A 13,895-nucleotide genomic window follows, 5' to 3' on the forward strand; every position below is an offset into this window, starting at 1 on the left:
ATGAAGGAGCGCGCGACACATGCAGGCTCGTTGGGGAAACGTGCACATCCCTGCTCACCAGCGCGCAACGGGCACGCGCACAACACAACCCACACCACTGTCTGTTCAGGGAACCAGGAGTATCGGCAAGGTGAGGAGTTATTATTCTGTTTATATTTACTATAAAAAGCGCAGAGAAATTAAAGGAACTTGTTGTGTATCAGCAGCTGGATCCGCGCGCGAGGCAGCTGCGATGTGCGGCATAGACATGATTCAGACACAAGAAGGTTAGTGATAATAAACCTCAGGTACCATTTCAACATTCTGCAAGTGTAAAGTTTCTAATAATAATAATAATAATAATAATAATAATAATAATAATAATAATAATCCTTATTCTACTTATTGTTGTGTGACAGAACGAAGTGATGGAAATGAACCTATGATCTGTAATGAACACAGTGTAAACATCACTGTGTGTGTGTGTGTGTGTGTGTGTGTGTGTGTGTGTGTGTGTGTGTGTGTGTGCGTGTGTGTGTGTGTGTGTGTGTGTGTGTGTGTGTGTGTGTGTGTGTGTGTGTTTCCCTCAGAGGAAGGTAGCCTGAATCAGCTTGGAGGAAGGTTTGTGAATGGTCGTCCTCTTCCTGCATATAAAAGGAAGCTGATGATAGAGCTGGCATCAGAAGGTGTTCGTCCATGTGACATCTCCAGGATTCTCAAGGTACTAGGAGCACTCACAGATTAAATGTGAAGGTTAAAATAAACTACTGCAGCTCATTAAATCCAGATGTGGACTTGTGGTCTAGTCAATGCTGAGAACATCTGCACATTTCAAATGTTTCCTCTTGCAAATTAAATCACTAAACATCAATCACTTTACACAGTTCCTGGATGTGGTGAGTGTGTAAAGCAGGAAAAATGTGAAGCTGTGCAGTGCATGAAGCCTGTAGGTGTTTCTTCAGCAGCTCAGTTTCCACTTTGGAAATGCAGCTGAGGTGATAATGGAATGTCATACTGTAATGTTGCAGGTGTCTAGTGGATGCGTCAGTAAGATCTTACGCTGGTATCGCTGCACTGGACTCTGGGTCCCTAAAGCCAGTGGAGGCAGCAGACCACGGCTCCTCACTCCTCATGTGATCTCTACTATCGTGCAGTACAAACGCTCCAGTCCAACCCTTTGTGCATGGGAGATCCGCAACAAGCTCTCAGCTGAACATGTGTGCAGAGCTGACAAAGTTCCTAGTGTGAGCTCCAAGTTTTCTTCTATAAACTGAATGCAAAACAGTAGATTCACAAATGAGTTCAGTAAAAGGTTCAGGTCCTGCTGCGCTCAGCACTGGTGATCTTACCATCTGGTAAATAATGTCAGATTTACAATCAACAAAAATAGTGTTTTTGAAACCATATTTAGAATGTGTGTAGGAATGTAATGATCAAGAAGCATTGCATTCTGTAGAGATGAAAACCAGGTTATTGCTGAACACTCATCTAATGTGAACCATTTGTTTTGATAGACATTTAATCTCATGTAAACTTCTGAATTCCTTCCACACACATGCAGGTGTCTTCTATTAACCGCACACTGAAGAAGATTCAGAGCAACTGGCACACGGATCAGCACACGCATGAAGGTACCAAACTGAACACAATCATTAGACAAGTCACATTTTTACTTCATTCCTTTTACTCTAGGAACTGCCATTAACTGCTAATGCCATAGCCGCGGTTTAGCTTCTCAGCGACAGGAATGAGGTGATGAAGTTGAAATATGACAGTTTATATAAACTACCCATCCACTCTGATTGAGTCTGAACGGATCAACCAGGAGGAACTGCACAAATTTTTCTTTTATAAAAGAAGACTCAAAGATAAAATCCCAAACCCAAATACTTATTTGTCTGAATACTTATAAAGTAAATACAATTTCAGCCCATATTTTCAGGGTGTTGTGTTGTGACTTCAGATAGCAGCTATTCCAAGGCTCCAAACCAAACACTGTTAGCGTTTCTCAGGCTACACTGTTAATAAGGAAAGTAAAAAAGGGTATCAGTACAGAATGAAAATAATAAATCCATTATTTTACCAACACCACGTTTGTGGACCAGTGGGTAGCTGATGCAGTTCATGCAGTGCAGCATTGATGTGAGAGATCAGCACTATTCATGTGTGTTTGCGTGTCCATGTTCTAAAGGTTCAGGATTGTGGGATTAGACAGTAAAATGGACTTGGCCTAACCGAGAGTGAGATTGGGTTGATGTTCACTATGTCATAGTGCAAGAATTTTATTAACATTTTATTTACTAACAAAAAGCAGCTGATGTCTCATGATAATAAAACATTTTGAAGAATACTGGTTACAAGGGGTGAAATATAAACACTTTCTTAAGGTCAATTGTCAGCATTCTAACAGCAATCTTTTAGAAAGATCTAAGATCAACTATATCTACATTCATCATCTTATCAAAATGTTTTAAAACACACAAATACAAATAAATGCATTATAGTGACAAGTTCTACATCAGTTAACCACATGGACTGTCCCTCAGGTCTGGCAGAGCCATGTTGCCTGGAATCTCCACCAACAAACTGGCTCTCAGAGAGGAGGTCACTGCCATCAACCAGTTGTTCAGACAACAGAATCTCATTGGTTCATCAGACAAGACTTTCTTCTTCGCTTGTCCATAGCATTGGAAACCAGTGTAATTATTTTTCAGATGTGACCACAGGTTGGATTTTGGCTCCTCACGGAATGGAGGAAACTTCAAACAGATCGACTTGTTTTACAGAATGGGCTTCTCACCCTTCATTCACTGGACAGTATATTTGATTTTATTAGTAGAGTTATACAGATCAGTTTGAGATTATATTAGTTGAGCTGTACAGAAGAATCGGATGAGACTTTTCACAGGGGACGGTGGAAGTACTCCTCTGTAACAGCAGAGGGCAGCAGAATCAGCGTTATTGTCTAACACACACCGCTTACAAAAATAGAATAATACAAAAATACACAACTGTCCATCACGTGTAAACAGCATAATAGCGTGAAATAGCATGATGTTGGAAAAAATCAATATTATTACCCACCCCTTATCCACACAGAACTACTGGATGGAATATATTATGACTGTCAACAAATCCAACTGTGCAATTTACAATCACCATTAGCACCATAAGTAATTAAAATAAATGATTAAATAAAAAACACCAATGAAATTGTGGCCTTGTGTATCAACTAAATGAACCAAACTGAGATATGACCATATATGCTATTCTGAGAATTCTGAGAACCAGGAATAGTTCATTCTGAACACAGTATTATAAATAAAAATAATAATAATAATAAAAAGGCATTAAATATGTAAGAGTAAATGTTCTTTTCCACTTATTTAATACATTTTTTACACTGAGTTCTTTAGTAAAGCAGGGTGATGCAGTGGACCAGGTGGAGCATTCTAACCTCACAGATACACCATCCCTGAGTGGCTGTAATAAACCCTGGAATACTAAATAAATGCCAGTAACACACTAAATTGCCCTCAGGTCAGATTGTGTGTGCACAATGATCTGCTCATGTTCCTCTGTATTTTCCACATTGTTCATTGCGGTCCCAGAATGGGTTCCAGATCGTCCCTGACCAGGACAAAGTAGCTACTAAAGATAAATGGAGTAGACGTTGGAATGTCTTTGAATTAAAATTTTTTAAGGGTGGTGACCAAACCATATTAATTGAAAACTGTGAAAAAAAAGCTTGATGTGGATTTTCACCTTTTCTCCTTGAGTGTGTGGGCCAATTTACATAACAGCATAGCCGAGTTAAATGTTATTAAAGCTGCAGGCATCAGGCCGGCTGATACAAATCAGGAGTGGGACAATTTTCTACCAGAAGTAGTCTTCTTGTAGTTCCAGCTTCGCTCCACACACAAAGTTTGTGGGTAAACAGTGCAATCAGATGGACATGTTTATCTCCAAACATGGTTCATATTGTGTTTGTGTTGGTGTTGTGTCGCTCTTTGATACAGAATGATGTTCAGAGTACTGTTTATAAAATACAAAGGAAATTAGTATTGCATTCCAATGCATTAATAAGAGTGTGTATTTACAGTGTATGTTTACAGTGTGTTTACAGTTAGTGTTTACAGTGTATGTTTACAGTGTGTTTACAGTGTGTTTACAGTGTGTGTGTGTGTGTGTGTGTGTGTGTGTGTGTGTGTGTGTGTGTGTGTGTGTGTGTGTGTGTGTGTGTGTGTGTTTACAGTGTGTTTTTACATTGTGTTTAATGTTTTACAGTGTGTTTACAGTGTGTGTGTGTGTGTGTGTGTGTGTGTGTGTGTGTGTGTGTGTGTGTGTGTGTTTACAGTGTTTACAGTGTGTGTTTACAGTGTTTACAGTGTATGTTTACAGGGTGTTTTACAGTATATGTTTAAAGTGTGTTTGCAGTGTGTGTGTGTGTGTGTGTGTGTGTGTGTGTGTGTGTGTGTGTGTGTGTGTGTTTACAGTGCGTCTTTACAGTGTGTCTTTACAGTGTGTGTTTAAAGTGTGTTTACAGTGTGTGTGTGTGTGTGTGTGTGTGTGTGTGTGTGTGTGTGTGTGTGTGTGTTTACAGTTTACAGTGTGTTTACAGTATATGTTTACAGTGTGTGTTTACAGTGTGTGTTTACAGTATATTTTACAGTGTGTTTACAGTGTGTTTACAGTGTGTGTGTGTGTGTGTGTGTGTGTGTGTGTGTGTGTGTGTGTGTGTGTTACAGTGTGTGTTTACAGTGTGTGTTTACAGTGTGTGTGTTTACAGTTTACAGTGTGTTTACAGTATATTTTACAGTGTGTTTACAGTGCATGTTTACAGTGTGTGTTTAAAGTGCATGTTAACAGTGTGTTTACAGTGTATGTTTACAGTGTGTTTGCAGTGTGAGTGTTTACAGTGTTTGCAGTGTGTTTACAGTATATGTTTACAGTGTGTTTGCAGTGTGTGTTTATAGTGTGTGTGTTTACAGTGCTTGTTTACAGTGTGTGTTTAAAGTGTGTTTACAGTGTGTTTACTGTGTGTGTGTGTGTGTGTGTGTGTGTGTGTGTGTGTGTGTGTGTGTGTGTGTGTGTGTGTTTACAGTTTACAGTGTGTTTGAAGTGTATGTTTACAGTGTGTTTTACAGTATATGTTTACAGTGGGTGTTTACAGTGCATGTTTACAGTGTGTTTTACAGTATATGTGTTTAAAGTATTTTTACAGTGTGGTTGCAGTGTGGGTGTTTACATTGTGTTTACAGTGTGTTTTTTACAGTGTGTTTACACTGTGTGTGTTTACAGTTTACAATGTGTATGTTAACAGTGTGTTTTCAGTGTATGTTTACAGTGTGTTTGCAGTGTGTGTTTACAGTGTGTTTACAGTGTGTGTCTACAAACACACTGTAAAGACACACTGTAAACACGCTGTAAAGTCACACTTTAAACACAATGTAAAAACACACTGTAAACACACTGCAAACACATACTGTAAACACATAGTGTAAAATGTTGTGTTTACAGTGTGTTTACAGTGTGTTTTTACAGTGTGTTTTAACATTGTGTTTAAAGTGTGTCTTTACAGCGTGTTTTTAGTGTGTGTGTGTGTGTGTGTGTGTGTGTGTGTGTGTGTGTGTGTGTGTGTGTGTGTGTTTACATTGTGTTTTACAGTATATGTTTACAGTGTGTGTTTACAGTGCGTGTTTAAACTATTTTTACAGTGTGTTTACAGTGTGTGTGTGTGTGTGTGTGTGTGTGTGTGTGTGTGTGTGTGTGTCTGTCTGTTTACAGTGTGTTTACAGTATGTGTTTACAGTGTGTTTTTGTGCATGGACAGATTAATTTAATAACATACAGTCTAAAATACTGGAAAAGTAATCACTGAATTATTTAAAAGCAAAACCTGAAAATTAAAAAATCTAAATTTCAGTCTTTATTTTCTTATATATGTGAAAAGAGAACACAGAAATCCACTGCCCTCTGCATTCAACTGCTTTATTATTCTTCTGTGAGGTTTCTCCTGGTATCTAGCAGCTTGTTCCATCTGTTTTGTGTGTTTTAGGTGTTTCTCCCTTCTCTTCTTCAGGAAGTGAAATGCTGCTTAGTTGTGTGAAGGTCTACAATGCAAGCCCATGCTGACACGACCACCACCGTGTTTCTGTTCTCCATGCCTGATATTATTAATTGTTGGAAATTATAATTAATGTAATTATGCTGAAGTGCTAGAAATATGTGTCAAAATCCTGGTGAATTAAGTGGTCAGGCCAAATGCACAACAAAGGAAAGCAAATTATTAAAAAAATGTAAAAAGTAAAAACATTGTAAAATTATTAAATGTTTTAATGTAAAACTGTTAAACAAAATTAGTTTTGGCTGAAAGCATCACTTAGTTTGTTTGAGTAATATACATGACTTAGTCAACATTGTTTACGAATAAATAAATTAAAAGTAAAATATCATTATGTTCATTAGTTACAATTGGACTTCCAACTATTCAGTTATATTGGCTCTTGGAACCAATGTGAGCGTAAGCTGAAATAAGCGAAGAAAAACCTAGTAAAAGCTACCAGTTAGCAATACTTAACTCAATATACCTTAAATTCCGACTTCAGTCCAAATAAATCCCAAAACAATGCTGTGTAAATCCACTGTGACCTGACCTGTAAAAACACCGCAAACACAAAATGTTTTTTTACTTTATGTTGCAAATGTGATTATTCTAAAGCAGTTGGAATGGAGTGAATTAAGCAGGAACCTGGGAAACGTACAAGAGAGGCTTTCAAAAGCCTGGAAGAGGCCGGAGATGGGTCCAAAATAAATTAATGATCCAGCAGTTTCAGAACTTTACTCTTCCCTGAGATAGGATCTTCTACAGTTTAAAATATAAAGAATAAGGACATGTGGAGACCTTTATCAGTAACCTGAATTAGTAGGCTGATTGCATTACAGCATAAATGTGCAGGTGTTCCTAATAAAATGTGTTATATTACAATATTTTATTTGCAGATAAAAACCTGACCTAAAAATACATGCAACCAATTTCCTGTTCTACAACTGTTGTAGTTCAGTACACACACACATGATCTTAAATGTGTGTGTGAGAAACATGCTGCCTGGATTTTATGAAGGACCTGGTGTAAATTAACCTGCCTATTTCCCATCACCATCTCGTGTGTGTGTGTGTGTGTGTGTGTGTGTGTGTGTGTGTGTGTGTGTGTGTGTGTGTGAGAGAGCACTCTGCCTGCAGCGTTTATTGTTTCTTTGTGCTGTAAAGTGAGATAGGCCTTGAATAGACTCTTATTAAGAGCTAATCTTATTTAATAAAAATGTTTCACTAAATACATATTTTAATGTCAATATCACAGCACTTTACACTCACGTGACTCTAACGTGTGCAAGTGTGTCAAAGTGTCATTCGCAATTATATATTTAAGAATCATTGGGGAAAATGCTCCATGTTCACACACGGTCATGTCGATGTGAATGTTATCTCTGTAAACATTACACCTGGTGACCTGTAATAAAAAGGGCAGGAATGACAAAGTGAAATGTTTTCACAACACTTACGTTTCTACACAAGATGCAGGGTGTGTGTGGAACAGAGACATGGTGCTCATAATTAGATGTAAAAAAATATATATTTTGTGGTTTGTTTCAGATTCAGCTGGTGTTAAAGTTTAAATACAGAACAGCTCCAGTTTCCTGCCGCGCCTCATTAGAAACTCTTTCTGCATCACAGGACATTCCAAAAATTCCAGCCCAGTCTGATCTCTTTAGAGCGAAACACACACAGGGTCATAATCTGATATTCCTCAGAGAAATACAAATAACATACAGGAAGTGGATTTGTGTCAAATAAACATATATATTCAGGGAATAGAATTGTAATGTTTATTCTAATCTGATATTCCCTTGAAGTGAGAAACCTGATAATCCAGTGAAAGCCACCGTGTGTGTGTGTGTGTGTGTGTGTGTGTGTGTGTGTGTGTGTGTGTGTGAGTGAGTGTGTGTGTGAGTGTGTGTGTGAGTGTGTGTGTGTTTGTGTGTGTGTGTGTGTGTGTGTGTGTGTGTGTGTGTGTGTGAGTGAGTGTGTGTGTGTGTGTGTGTGTGTGTGTGTGTGTGTGTGTGTGTGTGTGTGTGTGAGGAGTGAGTGAGTGAGTGTGTGAGTGAGTGAGTGAGTGTGTAGTGAGGTGTGTAGTGAAGTGTGTGTGTGTGTGTGTGTGTGTGTGTGTGTGTGAGTGAGTGAGTGTGTGTGTGTGAGTGAGTGAGTGTGTGTGTGTGTGTGTGTGTGTGTGTGTGTGTGTGTGTGTGAGTGAGTGAGTGTGTGAGTGAGTGAGTGTGTGTAGTGAGGTGTAGTCAAATGTGTAGAGAGGTGTGTAGTGAGGTGTAGAGAGGTGTGGTGAGGTGTAGAGAGGTGTGTAGTGAGGTGTGTGGTGAGGTGTGTAGTGAGGTGTGTAGTGAGGTGTATAAAGAGGTGTGTAGTAAGGTGTATAGAAAGGTGTAGTAAGGTGTGTAATGAGGTGTGTAGTGAGGTGTGTAGTTAGGTGTATAGAGAGGTGTGTGGTGAGGTGTGTAGTGAGGTGTGTGGTGAGGTGTGTAGTGAGGTGTGTGAGGTGTGAGGTGTGTGTGAGGTGTGTGAGGTGAGGTGTGTAGTTAGGTGTGTGGTGAGGTGTGTGGTGAGGTATTTGGTGAGGTGTGTGGTGAGATGTGGTGAGGTGTGGTGAGATGTGTAGTGAGGTGTGTGGTGAGGTGTGTGGTGAGATGTGTGGTGAGGAGTGTAGTGAGATGTGTGGTGAGGTTTGTAGTGAGGTGTGGTCAGGTGTGTAGTTAGGTGTGTAGAGAGGTGTGTAGTGAGGTGTGTGGTGTGGTGAGGTGTGTGTTGAGGTGTGTAGTGAGGTGTGTGGTGAGGTGTGTAGGGAGGTGTGTAGAGAGGTGTGTGGTGAGGTGTGTAGAGGTGTGTAGTGAGGTGTGTGGTGAGGTGTGTAGTGAGGTGTGTAGTGAGGTGTATAAAGAGGTGTGTAGTAAGGTGTATAGAAAGGTGTGTAGTAAGGTGTGTAATGAGGTGTGTGGTGAGGTGTGTAGTGAGGTGTGTAGTGAGGTGTGTAGTGAGTGTGTGGTGAGGTGTGTAGTGAGGTGTGTGGTGAGGTGTGTGAGGTGTGTAGAGGTGTCTGGTGAGGTGTGTGGTGAGGTGTGTAGTTAGGTGTGTGGTGAGGTGTGTGGTGAGGTATTTGGTGAGGTGTGTAGTAGGTGTGTGGTGAGGTGTGTGGTGAGATGTGGTGAGGTGTGTGGTGAGATGTAGTGAGGTGTGTGGTGAGGTGTGTGGTGAGATGTGGTGAGGAGTGTAGTGAGGTGTGTGGTGAGGTGTGTAGTGAGGTGAGGTGTGTGGTCAGGTGTGTAGTTGGGTGTGTAGAGAGGTGTGTAGAGGTGTGGTGAGGTGTAGAGAGGTGTAGTGAGGTGTGGTGAGGTGTGTGTGGTGAGGTGTGTGGTGAGGTGTGTGGTGAGGTGTGTGAGGTGGTGAGGTGTGTGAGGTGTGTGGTGAGGTGTGTAGTGAGGTGTGTGGTGGTGTGTAGTGAGGTGTGGTGAGGTGTGTGGTGAGGTGTGTGGTGAGGTGTGTAGTGAGGTGTGTGGTGAGGTGTAGTGAGGTGTAGAGAGGTGTCTGGTGAGGTGTGTGGTGAGGTGTAGTTAGGTGTGTGGTGAGGTGTGTGGTGAGGTATTTGGTGAGGTGTGTAGTAGGTGTGTGGTGAGGTGTGTGGTGAGATGTGTGGTGAGGTGTGGTGAGGTGTGTGAGTGTGTGGTGAGGTGTGTGGTGAGATGTGTGGTGAGGAGTGTAGTGAGGTGTGTGATGAGGTTTGTAGTGAGGTGTGGTCAGGTGTGTAGTTAGGTGTGTAGAGAGGTGTAGTGAGGTGTGTAGAGAGGTGTAGTGAGGTGTAGTGAGGTGTGTGGTGAGGTGTGTAGTGAGGTGTGTGGTGAGGTGTGTAGTGAGGTGTGTGGTGAGGTGTGTAGTGAGGTGTGTGAGGTGTGGTGTGGTGTGTGAGGTGAGGTGTGTGGTGAGGTGTGTGGTGAGGTGTGTGGTGAGGTGTGGTGAGGTGTGGTGAGGTGTGTAGTGAGGTGTGTGGTGAGGTGTGGTGTGGTGTAGTGAGGTGTGTGGTGAGGTGTGTGTGTGTGGTGAGGTGTGTAGTGAGGTGTGTGGTGAGGTATGTAGTGAGGTGTGTAGTGGTGAGGTGTGTGGTGAGGTGTGTGTGTGGTGAGTGAGGTGTGTAGTGAGGTGTGTAGTGAGGTGTGGTGAGGTGTGTGTTGAGGTGTGTAGTGAGGTGTGGTGAGGTGTGGTGAGGTGTGTAGTGAGGTGTGTGGTGGTGAGGTGTGTAGTGAGGTGTGTGTAGTGAGGTGTAGTGAGGTGTGTAGTGAGGTGTGGTGAGGTGTGGTGAGTGTGTGAGGTGTGTGGTGTGTGGTGAGGTGTGTAGTGTGGTGAGGTGTGTGAGGTGTGTGTGAGGTGGTGAGGTGTGAGGTGTGTAGTGAGGTGTGTAGTGGTGAGGTGTGGTGAGTGAGGTGTGTAGTGAGGTGTGTGGTGAGGTGTGTGGTGTGGTGAGGTGTAGTGAGGTGTGTGTGGTGTGGTGAGGTGTGTGTGAGGTGTGTAGTGAGGTGTGGTGAGGTGTGGTGTAGTGAGGTGTGTGGTGAGGTGTGGTGAGGTGTGTAGTGAGATGTGGTGAGGTGTGTAGTGAGGTGTGTAGTGAGGTGTGTAGTGAGGTGTGTGGTGAGATGTGTGGTGAGGTGTGTGGTGAGGTGTGGTGAGTGTGTGAGGTGTAGTGAGGTGTGTGGTGAGGTGTGTGTGGTGTGTGTGTGTGAGTGTGTGGTGAGGTGTGTGGTGTGTGTGTAGTGAGGTGTGTGGTGAGGTGTGTGGTGAGGTGTGTGAGGTGTGTGTGAGGTGTGTGGTGAGGTGTGTAGTGAGGTGTGTGAGTGTGTGTGGTGAGATGTGTGGTGAGGTGTGTAGTGAGGTGTGTGGTGAGGTGTGCGCTGAGGTGTGTAGTGAGGTGTGTGGTGAGGTGTAGTGAGGTGTGTGGTGAGGTGTGTGGTAAGGTGTGTGGTGAGGTGTGTGGTGTGGTGTGTAGTGAGGTGTGTAGTGAGGTGTGTAGTGAGGTGTGTGGTGTGTGTGGTGAGGTGTGTGGTGAGGTCTGTGGTGAGGTGTGTAGTGAGGTGTGTGGTGTGGTGTGTAGTGAGGTGTGTGGTGAGGTGTGTAGTGAGGTGTGTGGTGATGTGTGTGGTGTGGTGTGTGGTGTGGTGTGTAGTGAGGTGTGTGGTGTGGTGTGTAGTGAGGTGTGTAGTGAGGTGTGTGGTAAGGTGTGTGGTGAGGTGTGTGGTGAGGTGTGTAGTGAGTATTTGTAGGCTTCAGGGTCTCCTTTTGTGCAGTGAGGCATTGATTAGAATTTCTCCCCTGTACACTCCCATCTGTTTTCATCCACACTTATAATCTTGTAGATCAGGACACAGTGTGAGAGTTTCAGACGCCTGAAAATGTGCGTAACAAATAAGTATAGTAATAAATGTGCGTGTAGGAGAACACATTCAGTTAGAGTTTGTTCTTGGTGTGACGGATCCTGGCCTGAGCAGGTGAGTGAGTTCCCATCAGTGTTGATCTGAAGCTCCTCAAAGTCATCCAGTGAGTTTCCTGTGAAAGAGCTTAAAAGATGATGCAGGAGGTCTAATTTACTGTACACACAAATAAGTTTAACTTTAACTGTGTACTGGAGCTCAGCCTCGACCTTCACCCTGCACCTTCATCACCTCCCGGACACGCGCACACAGGTACGCTCCGCCTGCACGGACACGCGCACGGACACGCGCACACAGGTACGCTCCGCCTGCACGGACACGCGCACGCGCTTTAAGAGCTCGCAGGTAGCGATCGCGCGCGCTGGACTGAAGGTGAGATACGCTGAACTGTGGAACATGTAGAGCTGCATGGGAAGAAGGAGAAAACTGGGTAGGTGCGGATAGATCTACTCCACTCGATCCATCTGAGAGCAGATGCCATTCTGATCTGATGTAATCTCAGGATCTTGTGTAGAGTAAATCTGCAGGACTGATACCTGTTTCCTGAAATCATCCCTTGTGGTCAGAACTTCACAGGTAATGAAGACAGACTGCAGTCAGGTTCAGGGTTAGGATCAGGACCAGGATGATCTCCAGATCACCTGAGGATGAAGGAGTGAGGAACGCAGAGACTGGAGGCCATGACAGATTGCAAATGACTAGAGTACAGATATAATATATTTAGGGGACTTTGTATATTGCAGTCAGATGAATGAATGCACCACATTTTACGCTCCTCACATGAGGTGATGGCAGGATTATACTTTTTGGGAGCTGCAGGACTATAAACTGGATTATGGTCGTTGTTCTCACCTGCCACTTTGCTTATCACACGCAGAAGTATTTTCAGATGAGTTTAGCCATGTGAATGAAAGAAAAAGCAACACCAGGATGAGCAGCAGTTTGATGATGTGGTTGTCTTCATGTGTCTCAGAGGAAGTGTGTGGTGGCCTTCACTCTCTCCAGCTGGAAGCTTGTGAGCCCTGAATGCTGGGAGGGAACCAGGGGAGAGAAAATCAGAGGGGAAAATCCCACGATTTCTTCTACATGTAGAAATGGTGAAACTTCTGAATCCTGTGAAATACCCTGAATTAATGTTGCATGTTTGTGATTATAGTCGTGTTAAAGCTGCATTTACTGATCTGATTCTAAAAATATTGAATTAAAATAAAATTATGAATGTAAGATGTAGAAGATGTTACACAGGTCAGAAGAAGGTTGTGGTTTAAATGGTTGTCTTCTACTGAAGGTTCTTTTCAGCACTCTGTGTAATCGCTTCTCCACTCTATTTAGTTTTTCTTCATTACAGATATGTTGCTTACGGGTTCAATCATTTCAGTTAATGGTTTTAAAAACGTGTTTTCAAATATTTCCTTCACATTACACTGGGAGGGTGGGGGGTGTGTGGGGGTAAAGATTGAAGAGCGTTTCCTGGTTTTCTTTTCCTGCTAGGACTCATAGCGAGCATGAAGCCGTTCTCTGTATATCCAAACTAATATTTCTGCTACTGAATTATTATGTACAGGTCGTTGATTTTAGGTCATAACAACATATTGAATATGTTGATGGTCACACTTGTTTACTTCACAGTTTAAACCAAATATTTTAACATTAGACACAACTAAGAATTTCTTCTGATAATAAATATCTTCTGTAACTTTTTCATTTTATTTGTACTTTTTTTTATAGGTAGAGAACCAAGAAACTTCAAATCCGCCTGAAATCTTCACCAGGAAGAACAACAGACGTAAGTAACCTGCAATATTTTCAACCAGACCAAAAAAACGTGTTCAGCGTGTTGAGTGCAATATTGTTAGTTGTTAACGATTCATTAAACATTAACAAACATTACATACATGTAAATGTACAACCTTCAAGTGATCAGTCAAATTTAAAGATTGTAGAAATAAAAAGTCTGCTCAGTCATTTCCACTCATTGAGAATAAAATGTTTAGATTTTAAAATTGTGGCTCAGTGGTGTGTTTCCTAATGAATAGAGATAAAAAGGCAGACTCTGTTGTCCACAGTTCATGGCTCATGGTTTTACGAGTTCCTGGTTTTTCTTCCTAGGGCAGACATTCCAGTTAAAACCTTAAGATCCAAACTCATATTCAAAATTAATGATCATACAGCTGTCACCTCTTCTGGGTTTCATACAACAAAGCCATGGTACTCCTATCTGCTAGCTAGCTGGCATTATGGAAATAAGTTTGAGAGAAAATGACAGAAGGCAAATCTCAAATATATTTAGTGGAAATGTAATGTTCAGCCACTAGAGGGCCTCAGAGACATTCTGCCTCCACTTTCCCACTGGGGCTCAGTTAAAACCATCCA

General features: G+C 42.2%; 2 protein-coding genes across 8 annotated transcripts in view; both read left to right on the forward strand.

Moving 5' to 3' along the window:
• On the forward strand, nt 1-13,316 carry LOC124401667 (paired box protein Pax-2-like). Its single transcript, XM_046874098.1, has 7 exons — nt 1-130; nt 207-266; nt 570-700; nt 1,008-1,223; nt 1,541-1,610; nt 11,725-11,894; nt 13,251-13,316. Exons 1-7 carry the CDS (start codon nt 1-3, stop codon nt 13,314-13,316), a joined length of 843 nt encoding a protein of 280 aa, XP_046730054.1.
• The window catches only part of prr5b (proline rich 5b (renal)), a 14,503-nt gene continuing 12,445 nt past the window's right edge, over nt 11,838-13,895 (forward strand). The window contains exons 1-3 of one of the 7 annotated variants that reach the window (XM_046872821.1): nt 11,929-11,952; nt 12,496-12,619; nt 13,251-13,308. The gene's annotated coding sequence lies outside the window, so the exon portion shown is untranslated. Of the gene's footprint in view, nt 11,957-12,079; nt 12,099-12,495; nt 12,620-13,024; nt 13,087-13,250; nt 13,309-13,895 lie in introns of those variants that run through there. The other 6 variants (XM_046872822.1, XM_046872819.1, XM_046872824.1 and 3 more) reach the window with 6 other exon arrangements.

This window comes from Silurus meridionalis, chromosome 18 (genome assembly GCF_014805685.1).
Source record: "Silurus meridionalis isolate SWU-2019-XX chromosome 18, ASM1480568v1, whole genome shotgun sequence".
NCBI lineage: Eukaryota > Metazoa > Chordata > Actinopteri > Siluriformes > Siluridae > Silurus > Silurus meridionalis.

Coding starts and splice junctions, on each gene's coding strand:
- LOC124401667 (XM_046874098.1), top strand. CDS start 1: ATGAAGGAGCGCGCGACACATGCAGGCTCGTTGGGGAAACGTGCACAT. Junction 267..569: donor CATGATTCAGACACAAGAAG/GTTAGTGATAAT, acceptor TGTTTCCCTCAG/AGGAAGGTAGCCTGAATCAG. Junction 1,611..11,724: donor GGATCAGCACACGCATGAAG/GTACCAAACTGA, acceptor ACTGGAGCTCAG/CCTCGACCTTCACCCTGCAC.